This window comes from Phyllostomus hastatus, unplaced genomic scaffold (assembly GCF_019186645.2).
Source record: "Phyllostomus hastatus isolate PE091 unplaced genomic scaffold, TTU_PhHast_1.1 phas_contig_210, whole genome shotgun sequence".
NCBI lineage: Eukaryota > Metazoa > Chordata > Mammalia > Chiroptera > Phyllostomidae > Phyllostomus > Phyllostomus hastatus.
The window spans coordinates 37,016,316-37,035,631 of record NW_025333737.1 but is presented as its reverse complement, the minus strand read 5'-3'; the positions used below and the strand labels follow the sequence as shown (position 1 = coordinate 37,035,631).

At 65.8% G+C, this 19,316-nt stretch overlaps 1 protein-coding gene across 1 annotated transcript in view; it reads left to right on the top strand.

The window, feature by feature from the left end:
* Positions 1 to 1,924: 1,924 nt before the first annotated feature.
* TIMP2 (TIMP metallopeptidase inhibitor 2) overlaps positions 1,925 to 19,316 on the top strand; it is a 39,372-nt gene continuing 21,980 nt past the window's right edge. The window contains exon 1 of the mRNA XM_045835950.1: positions 1,925 to 2,342. Within this exon, the coding sequence (XP_045691906.1) occupies positions 2,213 to 2,342 (130 nt within the window). The 5' untranslated portion in view covers positions 1,925 to 2,212. The remainder of the gene's footprint in view (positions 2,343 to 19,316) is intronic.

Genomic DNA, 19,316 nt, shown 5'->3' with positions numbered 1-19,316 from the left:
CGCCTGCCCTCAGACCTGCCCAGGGCATGCCCATTCTTTTGGGCCCAGCTCCCTGCGTGCGTGGGGCCGGTCTTTGTGCCCATGTACCATGGAGCATCTGGCTCTCTGGAACCCGCCAGAAGGAGTGTGGGGGCTTCAGCGCCCCTCTAGCTGTCTCCAGGGAGAGAGCACCCCGGGCTGAGGAGGGAGAGGAGCTTCTCCAGGCTGGGACAGGGAGCCACCAGGAGGAGGCATTTCCGGAGCTCCTCCTTGAGCTCCGTGGACAGAGAGCCCGGCTGGCAGGGCTGCCTGCCCAGGCCTGTGAGGTCATCCTGACTCTGTTTACCAGAGGGGTTGGGCAGGAGGAGGCGCCGGCACTTCCTCCTCGCCCTGGACGAGGTGACTCCGCCAAGCCCAGCCCAGGAGGAGCTCGCTGGGGGTGTGCAGGCAGTCAGGGTAGGGTACGGCCGGCCCTGCTGGGCTCTGTGCCGGGAAAGTCTCTAGGGCACAGTGGGCCAGGTGAGTGCTCCCGGTGGGAAGCAGTGGCCCGGGAGTGTGGTCTGAGGGTCCTAGAAGGTCCCTCCCGTCTGTCCTGCTGGGATCTGGGTCCAGCAGGCTGTGTTCGGAAAGCACACGGGTGTGGGGTCCGCGACAACCACCGGAGCTCCCAGGCCCACATCGCCGTCCTGCCTCCTTCCCTCCAGCCTGGGCGTGCGACCCAGTCAGTCCTCTGCCTTGGAGCCAGGTCAGAACTGCAGCCCTTTCCCTGAATTCCCCCTGCCTTGTCACACCCTCTGGCGCCGGGCAGAGAGCATGTGACACCACTCCATAGGAACAAAAGCCGAAAAAGCGAGTGGGCTGTGTCAGGAGGCCAACACGTCGCTTCGCCCTGCTCACTTTCCTCCGAGTCGTCTGTTTCAAAGCGCCCAGAAACAGAAGGAAACGGTTTTCCGCTCCTTCAGTATCTTCCAGTTTCGTGTATCAAGTCGGCACCAGGGAGTTGAGCAGGCAGTCGTCCCTTAATTGTGTCATTCTCTTCCCTTGACACCTCCCCAGCTGGATTAGGAGTGTCCTGCCCGCAAGAAGGGGGTCCTGCGTGTAACTGCCCACGGCAGAGGGGCTCGGGCAGGCTCAGTGACAGGCCGGCAGGGTCCCTGGGGTCACCCCTCGTCGTACTTCCCAGGCGTCCACACCTCGAAGACACCCCGCCCCTTCTGGAACGCAGAAGTCCCTCAGCTCCCACATTTGCGGGGTTAAGGGAGGGGACTGCGAGCGGAGCCCCGCCAACGCCTTCCTCCAATCCCGCTGCCTCCCGGGCTCCTGGGCCCACCCCCCTGGCTCTTGTTGGCTGGTCAAAAATATGGCCAGTTTATATAAAATCTTGTTTTGTTCATTGTAACCACTCCCCCTCTCTTTCTAAGTAAACCGACTAAGCGCACTTAACATTCTAAGGCCTCCATTTGAAAAAGGAATCCTCGGCAAGTTGAGCGAGGCCGCCACCCATGCGGCAGGGAGACCCCTGCCCCGGAGCACACACCGCTATTGCTCAACCCCAGGGGACCCCAGGGGACCCCAGGGGCGGCAGGGAACGGGGCAGTGTATACCTTCCATACCCAGCTGGAGGGGAAGGGGAAGAGGCGGTGGGTGGGGTGGGCACCCCTAAGTGCTGAGTCAGAACCCACTGGGCGCTGTCCCCCCCCAGATCGCCCCCGCCCCAACCTCTGGCGATTTGGGAGGCTACGAGGTGCGGCCCGAGAAGGTGGGGAGCCAGATGCGCAGCGGCGAGCCCCCACGCTGGGCACAACAAAAGCCGGGCTAGGGGGAGGGCCGGGGAGGCGCGGGAGGCGCGGGGGGCGGGGCCTCCGGAGCTCCCTGAGTCCCATTGGTCGCCGGCGGAGCCCGACGTCCTCCGAGCACTATAAAAGGCCGGCTCAGGCCGAGGCCGCGGCGCACACATCCACAGAAGGCTGGGGAGCCGCCGGGACACGGGCCTCTCGCGCTCGCCTCGCCGCCTCCCACCGCTTTCTTCTCCGCGTCAACCTCTCCCCCGCCGCCGCCACCCTCGGACAGCCCCAGAAAGTTTGTGCGGCCGAGTGCGGGCTGGGTGCGGAGGGCGCGCCCGGGAGCGCAGCGAGACCGCGCGCCTCAGCCCGCGCAGAGGGGAGCGCCCCGAACCCAGGCGGCGGCGGCCGAGCCCTGAGCCCGCGCCCCCGGCCCGCGCCCCCCGCCCGCCATGGGCGCCGCGGCCCTCAGCCTGTGGCTCGCGCTCAGCCTCCTGCTGTTGGGAACGCTGCCCCGCTGGGCCGACGCCTGCAGCTGCTCTCCGGTGCACCCGCAACAGGCGTTTTGCAATGCAGACGTAGGTAAGGACGACGGCCGCCGCGGCCCTGTGGGTGCCCACCGCTCCCGCGGGGCGCGCGGGACCCCCCGAGGGTGCGCGGGCGCCCCGCCCGCCCGCGTCTTGCAGAAGGACCCAGTGCCTGCCCCCCGGCCCACGGCGCCTTCTCCAGTCCTGCAAGTTGACGCCAAAATCGCACTTTCTTTCCCCCTCCTCCACGCCCTTTCTTTCCTTCTCTGCCGAGATGCTTCTCAACCTCAAAATTCCACCGAAATTCCGCTGCAGCTCCAGCCCCAGAAAAGGGAGCCAGCGAACGGATTGGGTTTTGGCAGGCAGAGGGCCCTGGGATACCAGCGCGGGGCGGGGGTGGGAGGCGGGGAGAGTGGGGGACACAGCGCGTGTGAGTGGAGGGGAACCTCGGCCTCGGTGGGCTGGAGGGCCGGGGACCCCAGGAAGAAACTTTCACGTGTAATTCGGCAGTCGGGCTCCCCTGGGCTTGGGGCTGGGTGGAGAATGGCTTCTCTCTCTAGGCCTCTCCTACCAGCCCTGTTTGGGGGCGCGCTCGACTGAGTTGGGGTAGATGGATGCTTCCCTCCCCCTGCAGGCTCTGGGCCCAGAGGGGCTGCTCAGAAAGGCCCGCGGAGCCCCAGGGCCGGCTCCTTGCCCCGAGTTCTACTCAGAAGGCATCGCACGCAGGGCGGGACAGGAAGGCGGGTCTTTGAGCGGCTTGGTGCTGGTGACGACTTTTTCAGGAGATGCACCAGAACTGGGTGCTGGGGGGACTGGAAGGGGTAGGGAGGGGGTCCAGGCTGTGTGGCTGCTTAGGATCCCTGGAAATATCTATTACCCGCAAGGCCCCTTGCCCCCCACCCACAAAAGGTGGGAGTGAGCAAGGGAGGAGGAGCCCAGTTACTTGTTCTGGTGCACGGAGGGACAGCAGGAGTGGGCAGGGCCAGCCGGCACCCAGAGGTTTCCACGCAGGTCTGACCCTCGCAGGCCTGAGCAGCCCCGGCGCAGGCCAGCCCGGTTTCCCGGGGAAGTTGAGGGTAACCGGAAGGACGGCAGCCCCCCAGGCGGGCCTCTGCATCCCCTCTGACTTCTCCGCATGTGTAATTGCTGCTCCTACCTCGCCGCCAGCCCAGCATCCCGTTGACAGCCAGCTGCGGGGAGGCGGGGCTGCCCTCCCCCGCATGGACTCCTTGGGGCAGTTTCCGGGTTTTCTTGTCAGCCCTGGGCCCCCCAGCCCCCCATGGCTCCTTGCTGCACCCCAGTTGTCTCTTTAAGCTGCCCTGCCGCAGGTGCTCCTACCTGTGGGCGTCATGTGACTCAAGCCCCCTGTGCCTGGGGCGTGCTTGAGGAGTAGTTCCCACAAAACCGGAGTTGGGGGAAAGAAGGAAGGTCTCTTTTGGTGCTTGGAGTGATGGGAGGCGGGAGGAGAGGCTCCTGTTGAGGGAGGAGCCGGGATCCGCTTCCCACCAGCGAGTCCTGGGGCAGAGTCCGACTACGGCCAGAAGGCATCATGGGTCCTGAGAGCCCCGGGCTGGGCTGGCGACAGCGCGTGGGAAGGGGTCAGGCCTCGGACCACTGGTCAGCGCTGCCGCCGCTTGGTGCTTGTTCAGGGTCAGCTGGGGCGGGGCTGTTTCTGCTTTGGGTTTGGACGCAGGGCAGCCAGGGGTCAAGGTCAGGGAGTGTCAGGATGCCTGGAGCCTCGTTCTTGCTTTGTGTGCTACTCTGTCCTCGGCCTGGACCTCCTGGTGTTTGTGTCCAAATCATCGTGTCAAAATCAGCCACAGCCCTCAACTGCGTCCCTGCCCAGAGGCCCGGCGGGGCCTGCAGAGGCCAGAGTTGCTGGGCAGAGCCCCCTGGGTTAGATTCCTGGGGTGTCGGGAACAGGCGGCCCGGCACTGGGGGGCGAGGACAGTGGGGAGTGACCCTCCCACGGTTCAGGTATGAAGTCCAGATTCCGGGTGTGCGCAGGGCTGGCTCCTCCCCGAGGCTCCGAGGGAGAATCTGCTCCAGGGCCCCCTCCTGCCTGCGGGGGCTCGGCCATGCGTGGCTGCCCTGGCCGCATAGACACATCCCGCCGGTCTCTGCTCCGTCCCCACATGGCTTTCTCCCCCGCGTGTGCATGTGTCCGGACTCCCCTCTTCCTTCAGGGACACCCGTCCCTGGACGAGGGCCCACCCACATCCCGCACGACCTCATCCCCCTCGCTGGGTTGCATCAGCAAAGGCCTCGCTTCCAAATAAGGCCCCATTCCCAGGTCTGGCTGGACGTGAGTTTTGGGAGGGCCCAGTCTGAGCGGGGCTGCCCTGTCCATCCCACACGCAGCCCCGCTGTGCTCGGTCGGCTGGGAGGGGGGCAGTGCCGGACACCGCCGTGCGGGCCCTGAACCTCACAGGAAAGCATTGGCCTCTCCCTGTCACCTCTGCTCCGAGTGGGACAGGCTCACGACTTTGTCCGACTTGCCACTCTGGCCGAGAGCAGAACCGCCTGGGGCCTTTTAAAGGTGACTCGGGGCTGGGTCCCTCTGCAGCCGCAGGGAGCCCGGCCCCGCCCTCTGTGTGGCAGTTTTCAGAGCCCCGCAGGTGATTTCGTGTGGCCGGGAGCTGCCGAGGCCCGGAGGTCTGGGGCAGGGCGACGGCCTGGCGTCCGCGGGGACGCTGAAGGCTGGCCTCTAACGCAGCATGCTGGTGCCTTTCACGGCCGGCCGGTCACGGGTTCGTTAACGAGCTTGGTGTCTGCCAGAGGTGGCGGCTGGGGAAGCAGCTGGCTGTCTGCCCTTGTGTGAGGGTCTCCGGGAGCTCCCTTCTCGCCCGGGAGGCCTGGAACTGTGGTCTGCAAAGAGCTGACTTGAAGTCGCGATGTTTTGGATGAAGGGGAGGAGGAAAGAGGAGGGCCAGGTTCCTGGGAGCCCAGGCGCCGTCCTGGCCAGGAAGGGGGCACAGGCAGGCAGCCGCCCGGATGCGTTGCTGGCCGGCGCCTCCCTCTGCTGACGGAGTCCTTTGCTTTCTGTGGTGCCGATGGCCGGGCAGGGCTACAGCGCAGAGAGCCCGCAGCTGCTGGCCCACCAAGGGGCCCGGTGCCGGGGCCAGTTGCTGGAGAATAAAATGTCCCCTCCGGCCCGGGTAGCGATGCCCAAGGCCATGTCACTCCACAGGGGCGCCCGAGGTGCCATCTCTCTCAGGGTGTCCCCACCTCCAGAAACTGCTCTCCGCAACCCCCCTGCTGGTCTCCAGCACCAGGTGGAGACGGGCTGGCTGCCGGGGCGAATGGCCAGCTTTGTGCACGCACCGATGGGGGCCAGACGGTGCCACCCCAGAAGACACACAAGCCCTCAAGGACAGCCCTGTCATCCCCTGACACATGCTCAGGGGAGCAAGGCAGACGAGGTTCCTCTGAGTCAGTCGGACTCCAGTGCGCGGGGCGGGCGAGGTGGCGCATAATCGTCTGTGTTCCGTGTGTCCTGGGTCTGAGCTCTGCGGGGGTGCCGGCTCCGCCCGGGGGCTGCGAGGAAGCAGCAGCATTATCCCCGCCCTTGGGAGGGGAGTGCCAGGCCCTGGGGGAGTGGGTGTAAACCCTGCGTGGGTCAGGGTCGGGGCGGGCAGGCCCCCGAAAGCCCCCACCCCCACCCGGCGGTACAGAGTGGGTCAGGTTCAATGTGCTTTGCACAAATAATTAACGAAGGAGCCATGACCCACTGTGTCGTGCGTATTTGGGATCTGCAGACACGGGGTTCTAGTGGGAGGCTGAGGAGGGGCCGTGCAGGGGACTGGGGCTCCTGGGCTCAGTTTTGGGCAGTGTCCCTGGGAGAACTCGGTCTCCCAGGAGAGGGCCCCGGGGTGAGTTGCCGGCAGCTCCCAGGGCTGGGAGGCCAGAGGAGGGAAGAGCTGTGTTGGGGGCAGGGAGGCTGTGCAGCGGGTGTGGCCGGCGGCTGGACGGGAGCCTCCCCCCCCCCCAAGCCCTCCCTGTCTGGGACCCGAGGACTGGATGCAGCTCCGTCCTTCAGGGTCTGCAGTCCAGCCCTGGTCGGTGCTGCGTGAGCTGCGTGTGTCCTCGGCCCCTACCCGTTCTCTGCTGTCTCTGCAGGGTGGCCAGGCAGACCTCACGGATGAGGACCTGCGGTGGGTGACATTGGGCCCCTGGGGAACGGGGGTGTACAGGGCTCCTGGGCTTCCCACCACCCCAGCCCTGCAGCCACCCCAGTCCTGAGGCAGACTCCCCCCTGCTCTGACACCCGAGGGGCTGAGGGGCCATGACCCCCTTGGGTTACAAAACAGCTACGAGACGTGCCCGGAGAACCTCCGGCAGCATGGGGGACGAGAGGCCAGCGGGAGAGAGAGGGAGCCTCGAGGAGACAGAGGCGGAGGAAAGACAGGAGGGGCGCGAGGCAGTGGTGGCGAGGGGGCTGTAAATGTCACGGGCGCCTCTCTGCCAGGAGCTGGACGCAGGCGCCTGCCCGGACACCCCCTCCACGTCCCAGTGTGCATGCACCGCAGACGAGGACCCGGGGCGAGGGGGCAGGAAGGTCTTTCCAGAAAGGGAAAGCAGAGCCGGGAGACAAGGCCGGGGTGCGTGGAGACCCCTAGGTCTGAGACTGCGCACCTGGCGCGGTGTTAGTGGGGGCAGCGTGCGAGTGCCCAGGTGTGCTCAGCAGAGGGACCGCCCGGCTGCCCTGGCAAAGGTGAGGGGGCATTCTGGGTCCAGAACGGGCCAGAGTGGGGGACTGGGGAGTAGGGAGGCCCAAGAGGGTGATTGGAACCAAATATCGGGGCTCCACCTCATCACGTGGACTGTCCCCAGGACCCAGGGCGAGCCAGCGGGCACAGGGCAGCGGGCGCTGCCCAGGAGTTTGCGGAGAGCAGTGAGTGGCTGTCTCCAAAGCAAGGCATGCAAGGCCGTGTGGGGGCGGGCATGAATAGAATGGTGCAGGAGTGCACTGGACGGACAGACAGACAGTGTCCAGGGGGCTTGGCCAGGCTTCTGTGTGGGTGCCAGAGGGTCTGACCAAGAAGGGTGGGGGCGACGAGGACTGCGGGGTGTCAGGTGGGAAGGGGCCAATGAGATGCCCGGGTGCAGGAGGAGGGGCGGCAGAGGGGCGGGTGGGGGGTGCCGTGTGTAGCCCCCCCCCCCAGGCTAGGGCAGGGGCCTTGGCAGGTGCCCCACCTCGGTTTCCCCACCTGCAGGCAGGAGGTGAGGGTTTGCCTGCGCTCGCTCCTGGGGCCGGGGCAGAGGACAGGTGCCGAGGGTGGGGCCACAGGAGGCTCCGAGTCGGGAACGCCTTCTGTGGGAGACCCGAGACCCCGTGCCGGACCCGTGATCCTCACACAGCCCTGGGGGATGGGGCGGCTGCCACAGGGGCGCGCAGAGGAGTCCCGGTGTCGCTGAGAGGGACGCCAAGCAGCAGCCAGGGGCTGGGACAGACAGCACTGCTGACAGCGGGGACAGCAGCCACAGCTGTCACTCGCTGCCCAGCGCCAAGGGCTTGGGGTCGTGTTCTGCACATTCCAGTGTCACCTCAGTTCATTCTCCATTGCCATCCCCATTTCACGGATGAGCAGGCGGAGGCCTGGGCGAGGGAGCGACTTACTTGCTCAGTGTCACCCTGTTAGCAAACAGAGGGAGAAGAGGTTTTAACATGCCAGGGAAGAGCCTGGTCCTCGTCCAGCCTCCGGGGAGCAGGGAGTGGTGGTCCGCCGCTCGGGTGGGTGGAGGGTGGGGGCCCACGGGGCGGGGGGCAGGGGGACACCCAAGGACTGGCCTTGTTCGTGAGGGCTTCCCCTCAGTTGGAGATGAGCCAGCTAAAGTAAGCCCCATCCCGGCAGCAGAATAGGGAGCAGGCCCTTTAAGCGGCGGCGGCACAGGGCGCTGTGTGTGACCCGGGAAGGTGTTCAGCGCGTATCCAGAGCGACAAGCCTGAACGCTTTCCGGTTCTCAGCGCCGGCTCCGTCCCGAGTCCTGGCGCCGGGTCCCTGGCTGCTGCACGTGGTCGCACCCCTTCCGGTGCGTCCCGACCTCGTGGCAGACGGGGGGCGGGGCCGGCGGGCGGGGCGGGGGACGGTCTGGAAGGACGTCCCGCCCGGCTCTCAGCAGGGGCGGTCTTCTCTCCTTCTGCTCGTCAGCGTTTCCTAAACGGCCTGTGATGGACCCGCGGGCTGCGGCATCACTGCAGGCCTCGGGGACCGGGAGGCCGAGACGGGTGGGGGCTTCTCCCCGATGGGACACGGGCTGGGCTTCCGACGGGCTTTATTCGCACGCGTGTGGCTCCGCACTCCAGCGGTTTCCACCGTGGGGAGCCGCCGCAGCTGCCGCGATCGTGCGGCACCCAGAGGACGCCTGGCGGGGTTACCTGCGTGTTTGAGATGAGACTCGGGAGCTGCTTTTCTGCCGGGTCCGTATCGGCCGGGCTGTGTGCCCCCTCGTGGCGCACACCCAGAGGCACGCCACGGCTGCCCCGGGAGACTTCGCCAGCCCTCCAGGGGTAGGCCTCTGGTAGGCCGGCTGCCCTGCACCCTGTCGGGGTGAACCAGGTTCTGCCCGGAGCAGCTGAGCTCCCCACGACGGAGTCCGCAGCTGCTCTTGGGCTCCGGCAGCAGCGTCCACTGCAGCACAGGCCGCAGGGCCTCCGCCAGGCGCCCTCCGGTCCTGGAGGAAGTGTCTCCCGACGCCCAGGGCTGCGGCACAAGGACGCGGCTCGTGGGAGCCTCCTGGGTGGCGTCACCCTGCGCCTGGTTCCCCGCTCCCTGCTTCACAGCAGCCGGACTCCAGGCCAAGAGGTGCCTTGGGTGGGTGTCTGCCTGCACACTGACCCCAAAGTGCAGCGACTCGGGAACCAGAAAATACCCCGGCGTCCGGGGTGCCTGTCACCCCCAAACCCAGTAAACAAATACAGGCAGCAATTGAATCTCTGTGGGCGCTTTATTTGGATGGCCAACTGTCTGGGGAGATGGCGGGTTCGCACCCTAACGGACCATCTTCCCTTTTCTTTCCAGGCCCAGGTTTCCACAGCAGGGAGCAAACAAGGTGCAGGGAGGGGGTTTGAAACTCAGGGAGGAGTTCATTGGACTAAAAAAACCACTTCTAGACCTGGGCGGTGGTCTTAGGCTATGCCCCAGGCGGCGGTCACCTCGCCCTGGAGCCCATGGCTCAGATGCCACCTTAAGTTGCTGGCCCCCCTCCCGGGGCACAAAGGTGGAACTGCTTCCAGTCTCCTGGAGTCTGGGTGGGTCTCACCTTCTGTTCCTGGAACAAAGCTTTTACAGGCATTGATTACTAAGCCTATTAGCTATTACTTAAAGTAAAGTTTTCCAACTGTCAAGTTCCCCGTCACCTCTGCCCACGTTTTCTCAGCCCGTGAGCCAGCCGGTGAGCACAGGGGCCGAGGAGCGGCGTTCCTGGCTCCCCGGTCGGGGCAGGGCACCCTCACAGACTCAGCAGAGCCTGGGGCGCTGCGCCCGGCTGGCTGCGGCTGCCCTGGTTGGTGGGAGGCCCTGGTGAGAAAGCACTTGGACGGCTGAGCCTTCACGGAGTGAGGGAGGGCAGGGTGAGGCGGTGGCCTGGCCTGTCGGGGAGTGCTTCCAGCACTCACTGGAAGGTGCTGGGAGGGAGAGCCCGGCTTTGCAGCCAGCCGGAACCGGCTCTGAGCCCCGACTTGGGGCCACTGTGGCCCTCGGTGTCCTCTTCCGTGGCCACAGGACTGACGTCCTCAGGGCTGCGCCACAGCAGACACCAGGTAAACTTCTGGGAATGGGTCCAGTGCGCCTAGCAGGGGAGGGGCTCTGGGGACGTCGGTCCCGTCCCCCAGCTAGAGTTTTGAGACATTGGACGATGATGATCTGAGAGACCCTTGGCCTGTGTCCCCTGGGCTGGTGAAGAGCAGTCACATGCGTGGAGCAGGAAGGTGGACCGCCCCCCCCCCCCCCGCCATTGCTCCTCACCGGTGCCATTCTTTGTCCCGCCTGCAACGTGCCAGCCTGGCTCTGTCTGCGCCGTTCTTCCCACAGCCCCTGCATTCAGGGACGTGGCAGGGCTTTTGGCGCAGGCCACGTGACGTGAGGGGTGTGACGTACTAGTGATCATGCCGGACCCGGCACTGAGTAGGACTCCTACCTCCCACGGTCTGCACGCGGCCTGTTCCGGCCGTGCCCTGGCCGCTCTGGTGGTTGAGAGGTCACTCACGGCCCGGTGGCTGCTGGGCGTTCCTGCTGCAGCCCCGGGTGGGCGCTGGGGTCTCGGGCGTTTTTAAGAGGCAGCGCCTCATTCGCCCCCAGGAGCGGGCCGGAGGGTCAGTGGTGGTCACGAGAGGGTCATCTGTGGGCTTCGGGTCCATGTCCGCTCAGAGCAGAGCGTCTGTTTCGGGACCGGGTCCCCCCTGCAGCAGGGCGGCTGTGGGGGCACGTGACTTCCCGGACACGCGCGCTTCTCTCCCGGGGGCTCTTCTCTAGCCCTGCTCGCGGTTCACCTCTGACCCTCCAGCGTCCCTGGGTCACGGGGCCAGCCGGGGCCTGCTGGGCACAGACAGCTGTGAGGAGGGACGGCGTTAGGGCGGAGCTCTGACGGGCTCCACCAGTCCCCGATTCTCGGCCGGGACTCCTGGACCCCTTGGCCCAGTTGACCCCGGGTCGGGGGTGAAGGAGCAAATCTAGGGTGCTCTTTGCTTTTCATAGGCCAGCTCTGGAAGGCAGGGGTGAAAACCAAAAACCAAAACAACAACAAAACACCACCAGGCAGAGTCAGTCTCTCTCTCTCTCTCTCTCTCTCTCTCTCTCTCTCTCTCTCGATCGTCCGGGCGTTGCAGTGCAGAAGGACCTCACTCCCTAGGACTGGGGGGGGCAGGGCGGGCAGGGGTCCTCTGTTCTCTGGATGGGAAGAGCTCGTGACCCGCCCAAGGTTGCGCGGCTGAGGGCCGGCGCCCAGGGTGTCAGGAGCCCGCACCTGCCTCCGGCGCTGGAAACGGGGTTGGACATCACCCTCCAGGTTTCCGGTGTGTTCCATCTGGCCCAGGCCCCAGAATCTTGGGGCCTGGTGGACTCACCGCAGGTGCCCCCGACAGGTGCTTGGGCTCTGGCTGGCTCTCCACTGCCCCTGACTTCACCCCTGCTCTGAGGTCACAGCACAGCAGCTCTGTCGTCACCATGGCAGCGGCCTGCCACAGGTCACCAGCTGGGCAGACACTGGCTGCTGCTAGAGGCAGGAGCTGCAGGTCCAGCCGACCTCGGACCTCGGTCAGTGGGCCGCTCGGGGCCTTCAGGCCGCCTGTCCGGAAGGCGGGTTTGCGGGGCCCCGGGCCCCGGGGCTCTCTGTGCACACGCTGATCTGGAAGGCAGCGGCGTGGAGTTGGGGGTGAATGGGGCTGCTTGGAGGCGTGGAGGGGGAGGGGGAGCCATCCTGCAGCAAGACAGCTGCTGGTAGTGGGGACCCCTGACCCAGGCGGCCTACCTGGACTCCGTAAGGTCCGAGGGACCCCCATGGCTAATACGGCCGAGAGCATTTAGGAGGCCGCCGGCTGGATGGGCCGTGAGCGGCCCGCCTGGCAGCCCGGTGTCTCCCTGGGTGCGGAGTCTGTGCCTCCTGCGTGTCTTTGTGAAGCGGACCCAGGGGTGCTGGGGACGTGGCGAGACTGTGCTTGTCCCCAAGGCCGGCTGCCCGGCCACCTGGGTCTCCCAGAACGGTCCCAGCCCTGTGTGTGCATTGGGAGATGGTGACACAGCAGCGTTCACGAGCCCCGCCCAGGGCAGGGGCGGAAAACCTGCAGGGGAGCCTTGCCAGGCTCGTGTGCTACCATGACCACCCCCGCCCCGGCGGTTCTGATGCAGCCCGTCCAAAGCCCAGGGGCTTACGGACCGCCTGCCACTTCGGAATCTAGCTGGGAGTCAAGCAGTGGCCGAAAGCCAAGGCCCTGGGTGTCACAAAGTATATTTTTAGAGGTTAGAATTCAGGAAATAGGAGTTTAAAAATGCTTCTGATGTTTGTTTTGTCTGGGCTTGGCTTGGATGCCTCCAGGGATGGGCATCTCACTACCTACCAAGTCAGCTCCATGATTTCAACACAAGCCCGTAGGAAGTGCTCCTTTCTGCCCTGTCAGTTCCTGCCTCTCTGTAACGCACCCTCGGTGGTCTGTCTCTAGCTCCGTCATCTGGAGACGCGCACAGTAAGTACCACCCCCTCCCCAAATAGCGTGCTGGGTGCCGGGGTGTTTGTGATGGCGCTGAGTGCCAGCATCTGCGGGGGCCGATGCTGCTGTCATCACTCCTGGGCTACAGGTGGGCAAACAGGCTGCCTGCGTTAAGAAACGCGCCCCCCCCCCCACTGGTCACACAGTTAATGCTCTTGACCATCTTGGCGTGCCGTTCTAGACGTTTCTACCACCTGCCAGCCCCCCCGAGAACAGTCTTGGTTCTTTTTTTTTTTTTAAGATTTTATTTATTTATTTTCAGAGAGGGAAGGGAGGGAGAAAGAGAGAAACATCAATGTGTGGTCGCTGGGGGCCGTGGCCTGCAACCCAGGCATGTGCCCTGACTGGGAATCGAACCTGCGATGCTTCGGTTCACAGCCCGAGCTCAATCCACTGAGCTATGCCAGCCAGGCCACAGTCTTGGTTCTTTAGGACTTCTCTTCCTTTGCCAGGTTTTCTTGTTTGTGTTTTCCCTGTTCATCATCGGGAATCCTGGGGTCGCAGCCCCTCCTCCCATCCCTCCCTCGCCGCCGTCCTGCCCCCTGTCTGGGGAGACGCAGCTGTCCGTCCGTCTGTCCGTCCGTCCGTCAGGTGTCTCCTTGTTGAGTCAGGTCGCCGAGGACATCCAGGCGACTCGTGTACCCTCTAGTGTGTGTTTCCTGTTGACGGCGGAGCGCTGCTGTGGTTGTGTTTTGACGTGGGGACTTTTCTCCCATGACGTCGTCTAGTTGGGTGCTGCTGGACATCGGAGCGTCCGCCTTTTTAAAGTCGTCCGGACAGGCGGCTGGCTGTCCGCCCCGGCGCCTGGGGTCCATCCTTTGTCTCGCACATCGGCGCTGACTGGGCCTCCCCACGGGCCAGGCCTCGCTCCCGGGACGCGCCCAGGTATTCCCTCCCGCGTGGAGGGAAGTGGCGGGTGCTCCTCGGGCGTCAATGGGCCTCTGCCACGAGTGTGTGTCCCACGGGGCCCAGGGCGTCTATGAGGTCTGACCAGCGCAGCCTGGGCTGGGCCAGACCGTGACCCCACTCGTTCGTTCTACGAGGTGTTTCTGACGACGCAGGCGGAGGTCGCCCGGGCTCTTCTGGTGGCCGCGTGTTTGCCAACGACTCCGGGCTCAGCAGCTCCGGCCCCTTGTCAGCTTGCAGCCTCGGACCCCAGGCCCCGAGTTGGCCCCTGCGTGGTTGGACCTGGGGGCTCACCTCTGACTTGTGGGTGCGTCCCTGTCCTCTTGGTCTCGTTGGAGCCGCCAGGAGCTCAGCCTGCTGCAGGTCTGAGCGGGTGGGCCGCCTTCCAGCAGCACGGCCGGAGCCCAGCCCCGGGGGGTGACGGTGTGCTGTGGGTGTCCGATTCCACACTCCCAGGGTTGAGTCAGGGCGGAGCGCCAGTGCCCGGGCTCTGTTCCAGCTGCAGCAAACTGCTCAGCGTGGACGCCCCGAGAGACAAGGATGGGTGCTAGCGGACAGGCCCAGAGAACCACACCCAGGAGGACACGGGAAGCTGCAAAAAGCCGACCGCAAGAACTCAGATCACATTCTGGTGTCATTTGGCTTAGGGGGACCCTGTCCTATACGGCTCCCCCCCACCATACCGCTTAAAAACCTGCAGCCATTCCCTGTACCACAGCCCTAAAGATACCCCACTATTCCCCAGAAAGGCCAAGTGCTACCTGCTCTGCAGACTCCGGGAGACAGAGGGAGGAGTGATGAACTTTACATATGAAAGTAAGCTTTAATTACATGGAAATGTGCTCTCTCCGGCCCTGCCAGCCAATGGGAGCCCTTTTATATCTATTTTTATGTGTTTCACAGGGGAAAAAAAAGCACCACCCCACGCCACCCCAGACGCCGAGTCTGCAGGCCTTGGGCGAGGCCGGCGCAGTTTCCATGTCCCTGCAGAGGTCAAGGGATGCAGGTGGAGGGAGGGGACCCGGCCTGTCCGGGGACGCGTGGGCGGGATTGCAGGTGTCCGGATGAGGAAGAGGAGGCTGGGTGCTGGGTGCTGCCTGGCCCTGGGTGTGGGGGTGTGGAAGGCAGGGGGCTTGGCAGCTGCGTGCTGCGGGGCAGGGGGAGTCAGCCCGTGACCTGCGGGACCATCCCCCCTGTAGCCCGGGGACTGCCCCTCGAGGTGGCTGGTTAGCTGAGCAAGGTCATGGGTGCCCCCTGCAGAACCTGGGGTAGGACCTGTCCGGGGCAGAGCCCTGGAATCTGCATTTAAGGAGCAGCTCAGGTGATGAGGGTGCAGGCGGCCGGAGACTGGCTGGCGTAGGCTCTGAGGTCACGCTGCTGAACCTCCAACAAGACCAAGGTGACAGGCTGGAGCCTCCGTGCTGGAGGAGGGGTCAGGCGTGGGTGTGGGGGCCTGGGTGGGAGGCTCCCAGAGGGGCTCAGCTGCTGTGGGGGAGGAGGCCAGCCAGGAGGGACGGGTCAGGACAGGGACACAGAGTGGAGACCTGGGCTGCGCTGCTCAGAGTGTGGTATGAGGACCAGCCGCATCTTGTGCCCCCGGAGCTCCTCCCACAGAGGCCCAGGGCAGGGTGTGAGTTCACAGACGTTTGACCAGACAAGGTGGCGAGTGTGAAGGAAACAGGGTGAAGTGGGGCTTGTCTGTGGACATGCCACTGGTTACCGTGGAGACTGGACAGCAGGCTCGTGGGACTGGGGCGGCTCGCACCTCCCCCCCCCCCCCCCGCCACCCGCGGCACCCTCTCTCACTGTCCTGCCAACCCACCCCAGGGTGTGAGTGCCATTCCTGTCCCCACTCTCTGATGGGAAACCGGGTCTCGGGGGGTGGGGGGATTACACCTCCCTGTCGTGTGACCCAGGCTGTCTGTCCGAGGGAGGTGACCCCAACTGGGGATGGAAGCCGTCACCTGGGCATGTGCCCTGACCGGGAATCGAACCCATGACCTTCCTGTGTGTGGGACGGGGCCACACCCTAACCAGAGGAGCCACCCCGGCCAGGGCTTCCATCTCTTGCCCGTGTTCGAACGGGGCTGCCCGTGTCCCCCGAGTGGGCAGTGGGCAGTGTGCGTGCGGCCTGGCCCCGGGCCTTCCGCTGGGCGTGTGGTTTGCTGCTGCTGCTCCCTCCCTCTCGGGGCCTCGTGGTGTTACTGGCTCTCGGCGTCTTCTGAGCCGCAGAGGCGTTGGATTTTGATGGCGCCCAGTTTATCCATTTCTGTTATTGCTTGTGCTTCCCACGGTGCACCTAAGAAACCTTTGCGTAGGCCAAGGTCGTGAAGATACACTTCCTTCTCTGCCCAGCGTCTGTAGTTTTAGACCTCGGACCTAGGGCTCTGCCCCGTTCCCAGTTAGCCCTTGGGGGTGGGCGGGCGAGGTTGTCTGTGGCGAGGTAAGGGTCTGAATTCACCTTCTCTGCACGTGAGGTCCCCTGCCCCAGCACCGCTTGTCGGGGGAAAGCAACCCTGTGCCTCCCCCGCTGGGTGGCCTCGGCGCCTTCGTCGGAAACCTTGGTCCCAGTGTGCGGTGTGCCCGCTCTCTCGCCCCCTCTGGCTCGCCAGGGCGCTGGGCAGACTGGCATGTTCCCCGAGGCTGGCGGCAGCGAGACCGGGCGAGGTCGCTCACAGTCTCTGCGCGTGTTGACCCCAGTGGCAGAGGGCCTGTCTCTGCCGCCTGCCGGCTGTGTGATCTGGGGCCAGTTTCCCCACCTGTGAACCCAGGGTGATAAGAGCCCCTTACGGCACAGGTCACTATTAAAAAGTACCTCGAGCGGAGCTGCCCGTAGCCCAGGAGCTGCCGCTGCCGCTGCCGCTGCCGGGCTCCGGGGCTCCGCCCGGCTCCGCCCGGACTGAGTGGGAGCGGGGAGGGGCGGCACCACGGGCCGCCGCGGCCCCAGGCTGGCGGTCTCTGACCTCAGCGGCAGGTGCCCTGGGCAGGCCGGAGCCCCCGTCCCTTTCTGATGGCCCAGAGCCTTCCTCTGATGATCACACAAGGGAAGAGTTGGGGGTCGTGTGAACAGAAGTGATAGCAGCTCTCTGATTGGTTTGCATTGGATTCTAGTACCGAGTGTGCACACACGCACACACAGCTTGCACACGCATGCACACATGCACCTCCTTCCACAGGGCCCCCCCCGCCCAGCCAGTGCCTGCACTGGGTCCCCCTGTCATTTACAAGTGCTGAGAGCTGTCCTTCCAGAGGGCCCATCACTTGCACCCCTCCACCCCCAGCCTGAGCTCGCCCGTGTCTCACCTGGGCGCTGTTGCCCCTCGGGCCAGGTCCCTGCTGTGACCACAGCGCCATCCCTGGCCCCCACCCGAGAGACGCCGGGAGCACCGCCCTCCGGTTGCGTCAGAGCGTCTGCAGGCGCTGGCTGGCCCATGTCCCCCGCCGCAGACAGCGGCCCGTCGGGACCCCGTTCAAGGTGTGCGCGACGGAGACTGGGAGGCGGGGGGTGGGCGCTGGGGGCGGGCGTGGAGGGAGAGCCTGTCCCTCACTCGGCCCGTGTGCCTTGTCCCCAGGGCCTTGCTCACCCTCCGGGCAGTGGCGTGTGTCCTCCAGCCCTCGCAGGCGTGACGTGGAAAAGCCGTGGCCTCCGTGGCTCCTCGGCCCCTCGTGCCCCCAGCTCCCGCCAGCCTCCCTCGACCGACACCCCGTCTGCCGGGGTCTCCGCCATGAAGAGGCGAGCGGAGAGAGCGGCGCGCCCGACCCCCGACCCCGAGGACGAGGCCTGGCTGTGCCGGCAGAGGCAGAGGCTGCTGCAGGTCATGGAGGACGGCGGCCTCGCTCTGCGTGGAAGGCCGGACCTCAGGCAGTGGAGAGGCCAGCGGCCCCCGCGCCTGTCCGAGGCGCTGTGGGCAGAGGGGTGGGGGGCCCCTGGCCAGCGCACCCCGGGCCTGGTGAGGCTGCATCTAGCGCACCTGTTAGGTGTGGGAGGAGGCTGGGCCGAGGGGCGTAAGCCCACCGTGGAGGGCCTGGCCCGCCGAGGAGCGGCCTGGGAGAGGCAGAGAGCAGCTGGCAGAGGAGAGCGGTGTCGCCGGGAAGACCCGGTCAGGCCGAAGCCCTGTCCCAGCAAGTTCCGGAGGACGGCGGTGGGCGTGGAAAGGAAGGGGGCCGGCAAAGTCACGGGCTGGCCGCATCCTCCCCCAGGCCATCCTGAGAAGCATAAAGGGACGGGGGGGTCTTCCAGGAAGACCCACGGTGGTTGCTGTCCCGCTGGCCCTCGGGTGAGCAGGGGCCTGGCGGCAGGAAAGCTCTGGACTGCGGCGGCGGGGGGGACCACACTCCTGGGAGAAAGGGAGGAGGACCCTCCCCGGCCCTGGAGGAGGCAGCTGGGGAGGACGGCTTGTCTGGCCCCAAGCCTGAAAAGCAACGGTCTGGGTCAGTGTCCCCAGGCTCAGGTGGACAGTCTGGCACCGGTGTGGCCGGTCAGCCACACCCACGGAGGCGGAGCTTCGCCCCTGGCGTCCCTGGGCCAGCACAGCGGCAAGAGCAGGTGGCAGAGAGAGCTGGAGTCCGCCTTCCAGGAGCTGTTTGACATGAACAGGAAGCTGAAGAGACACCTGAGCCTGCACCTCACGTCCAGGCTGGGGTTGGAGGTGAGCCCCCACGAAGAACAGGGCTCCTCAGAGGGGCACGGACGCCCCGTGGGGACGTGGAGGGAGAAGCCGGCGGCGGACGGGGAGCTGGAGACGGGGCTGGCCGAGGTGGGTGCCAGCCACGCGTCGCCCAGAACCAGCCTGCAGAAGGCGCTGAGCAGGCTGGAGGGCCACGCCTGGCGGAGGACGGTCAGGCCGGCGGTGGAGGGCGCGAAGGCCCCGTCATCTCCCGGGGCAGGAACACCCGTCGGTGAGGGAAGCCTGCCCTGGGGCCGCACGGCGTCCAGACTCGGGCTGCCCAGACTGGACACGCACCCCCTGCAGTGTGACCCGCGGGGCCAGGCGGACAGAGATGGCCCGGTGGCCTCGAGGCAGAAGCAGAAGACGGAGCAGAGAAGACCAGTGTGGCTGGGATTGCTCGAGCACCCAGAGGTGCGCTTGGAAGCCCCCGGCCAGACCGAAGGCGGGGACCAGAGCGGGGCCGAGAGGAGACCGCGGCCGGCCCCGAGCCAGGCCGCCTCCTGTCCGGACCAGGAGAAGGAAGGGGCCCCTGAGCGCAGTCCCGCTTCCCCGCCGGCCACCAGCAGCACCAATGACGACGACAACAGGCACAGTCAGATGATCCGGGACCGGGAGCAGCAAATTCTAGAGCAGAACAAGTTGCACAAGCAGTTTCTCGAAGAAGCCAGGAAACGCTTGCGGGAGTTTCAGAGCGAGTGTTAGGAGCACGCGTGTCCCACCGGGGCAAATACAGCCCCAGGCCGGTGCCGGAACCGGGCCCCGGTGTGTGAGGTGCATGTTTGCGCCGCCGGGCCCCTCGCCCACTCCCTCGTCTTGCCTTCGAAACTCAGTCCCATTCGGAAGGGCTCCTTCACGCAGACACTGGGTGGGGGGCCGTTGGGGGCAGTGATGGGTGTGGCCGGGGCAGCGCAGGGGCCTCTGTCCCCGAGCCACCAGAGCAGACGGGAAGTCCAGGTAAATTCAGCCCTTCGGGTGTTTCAGGCCAGCAAACGCTGGGCTTGCAGGGGCGTCCGGGGTCAGCCAGGCACCGTTTCAAAAGATGCATCATCACGGGTTGCTGAGCCTCTGGGGGAGGCCCCCACAGAGAGATCTCACCGACACCTCTCTCAGCCTTTCCAACCAATGTCGTGTCATAGGACGTCGCTTAGTGGAATTCCTGCAGCTAATATTGATATGTGAGTGGAGGGGAGACGGGGGCCGGAAGAGAGAGGGAGAGGGAGGCAGGAAGGGCAGAGAGAGGAAAAGAAGA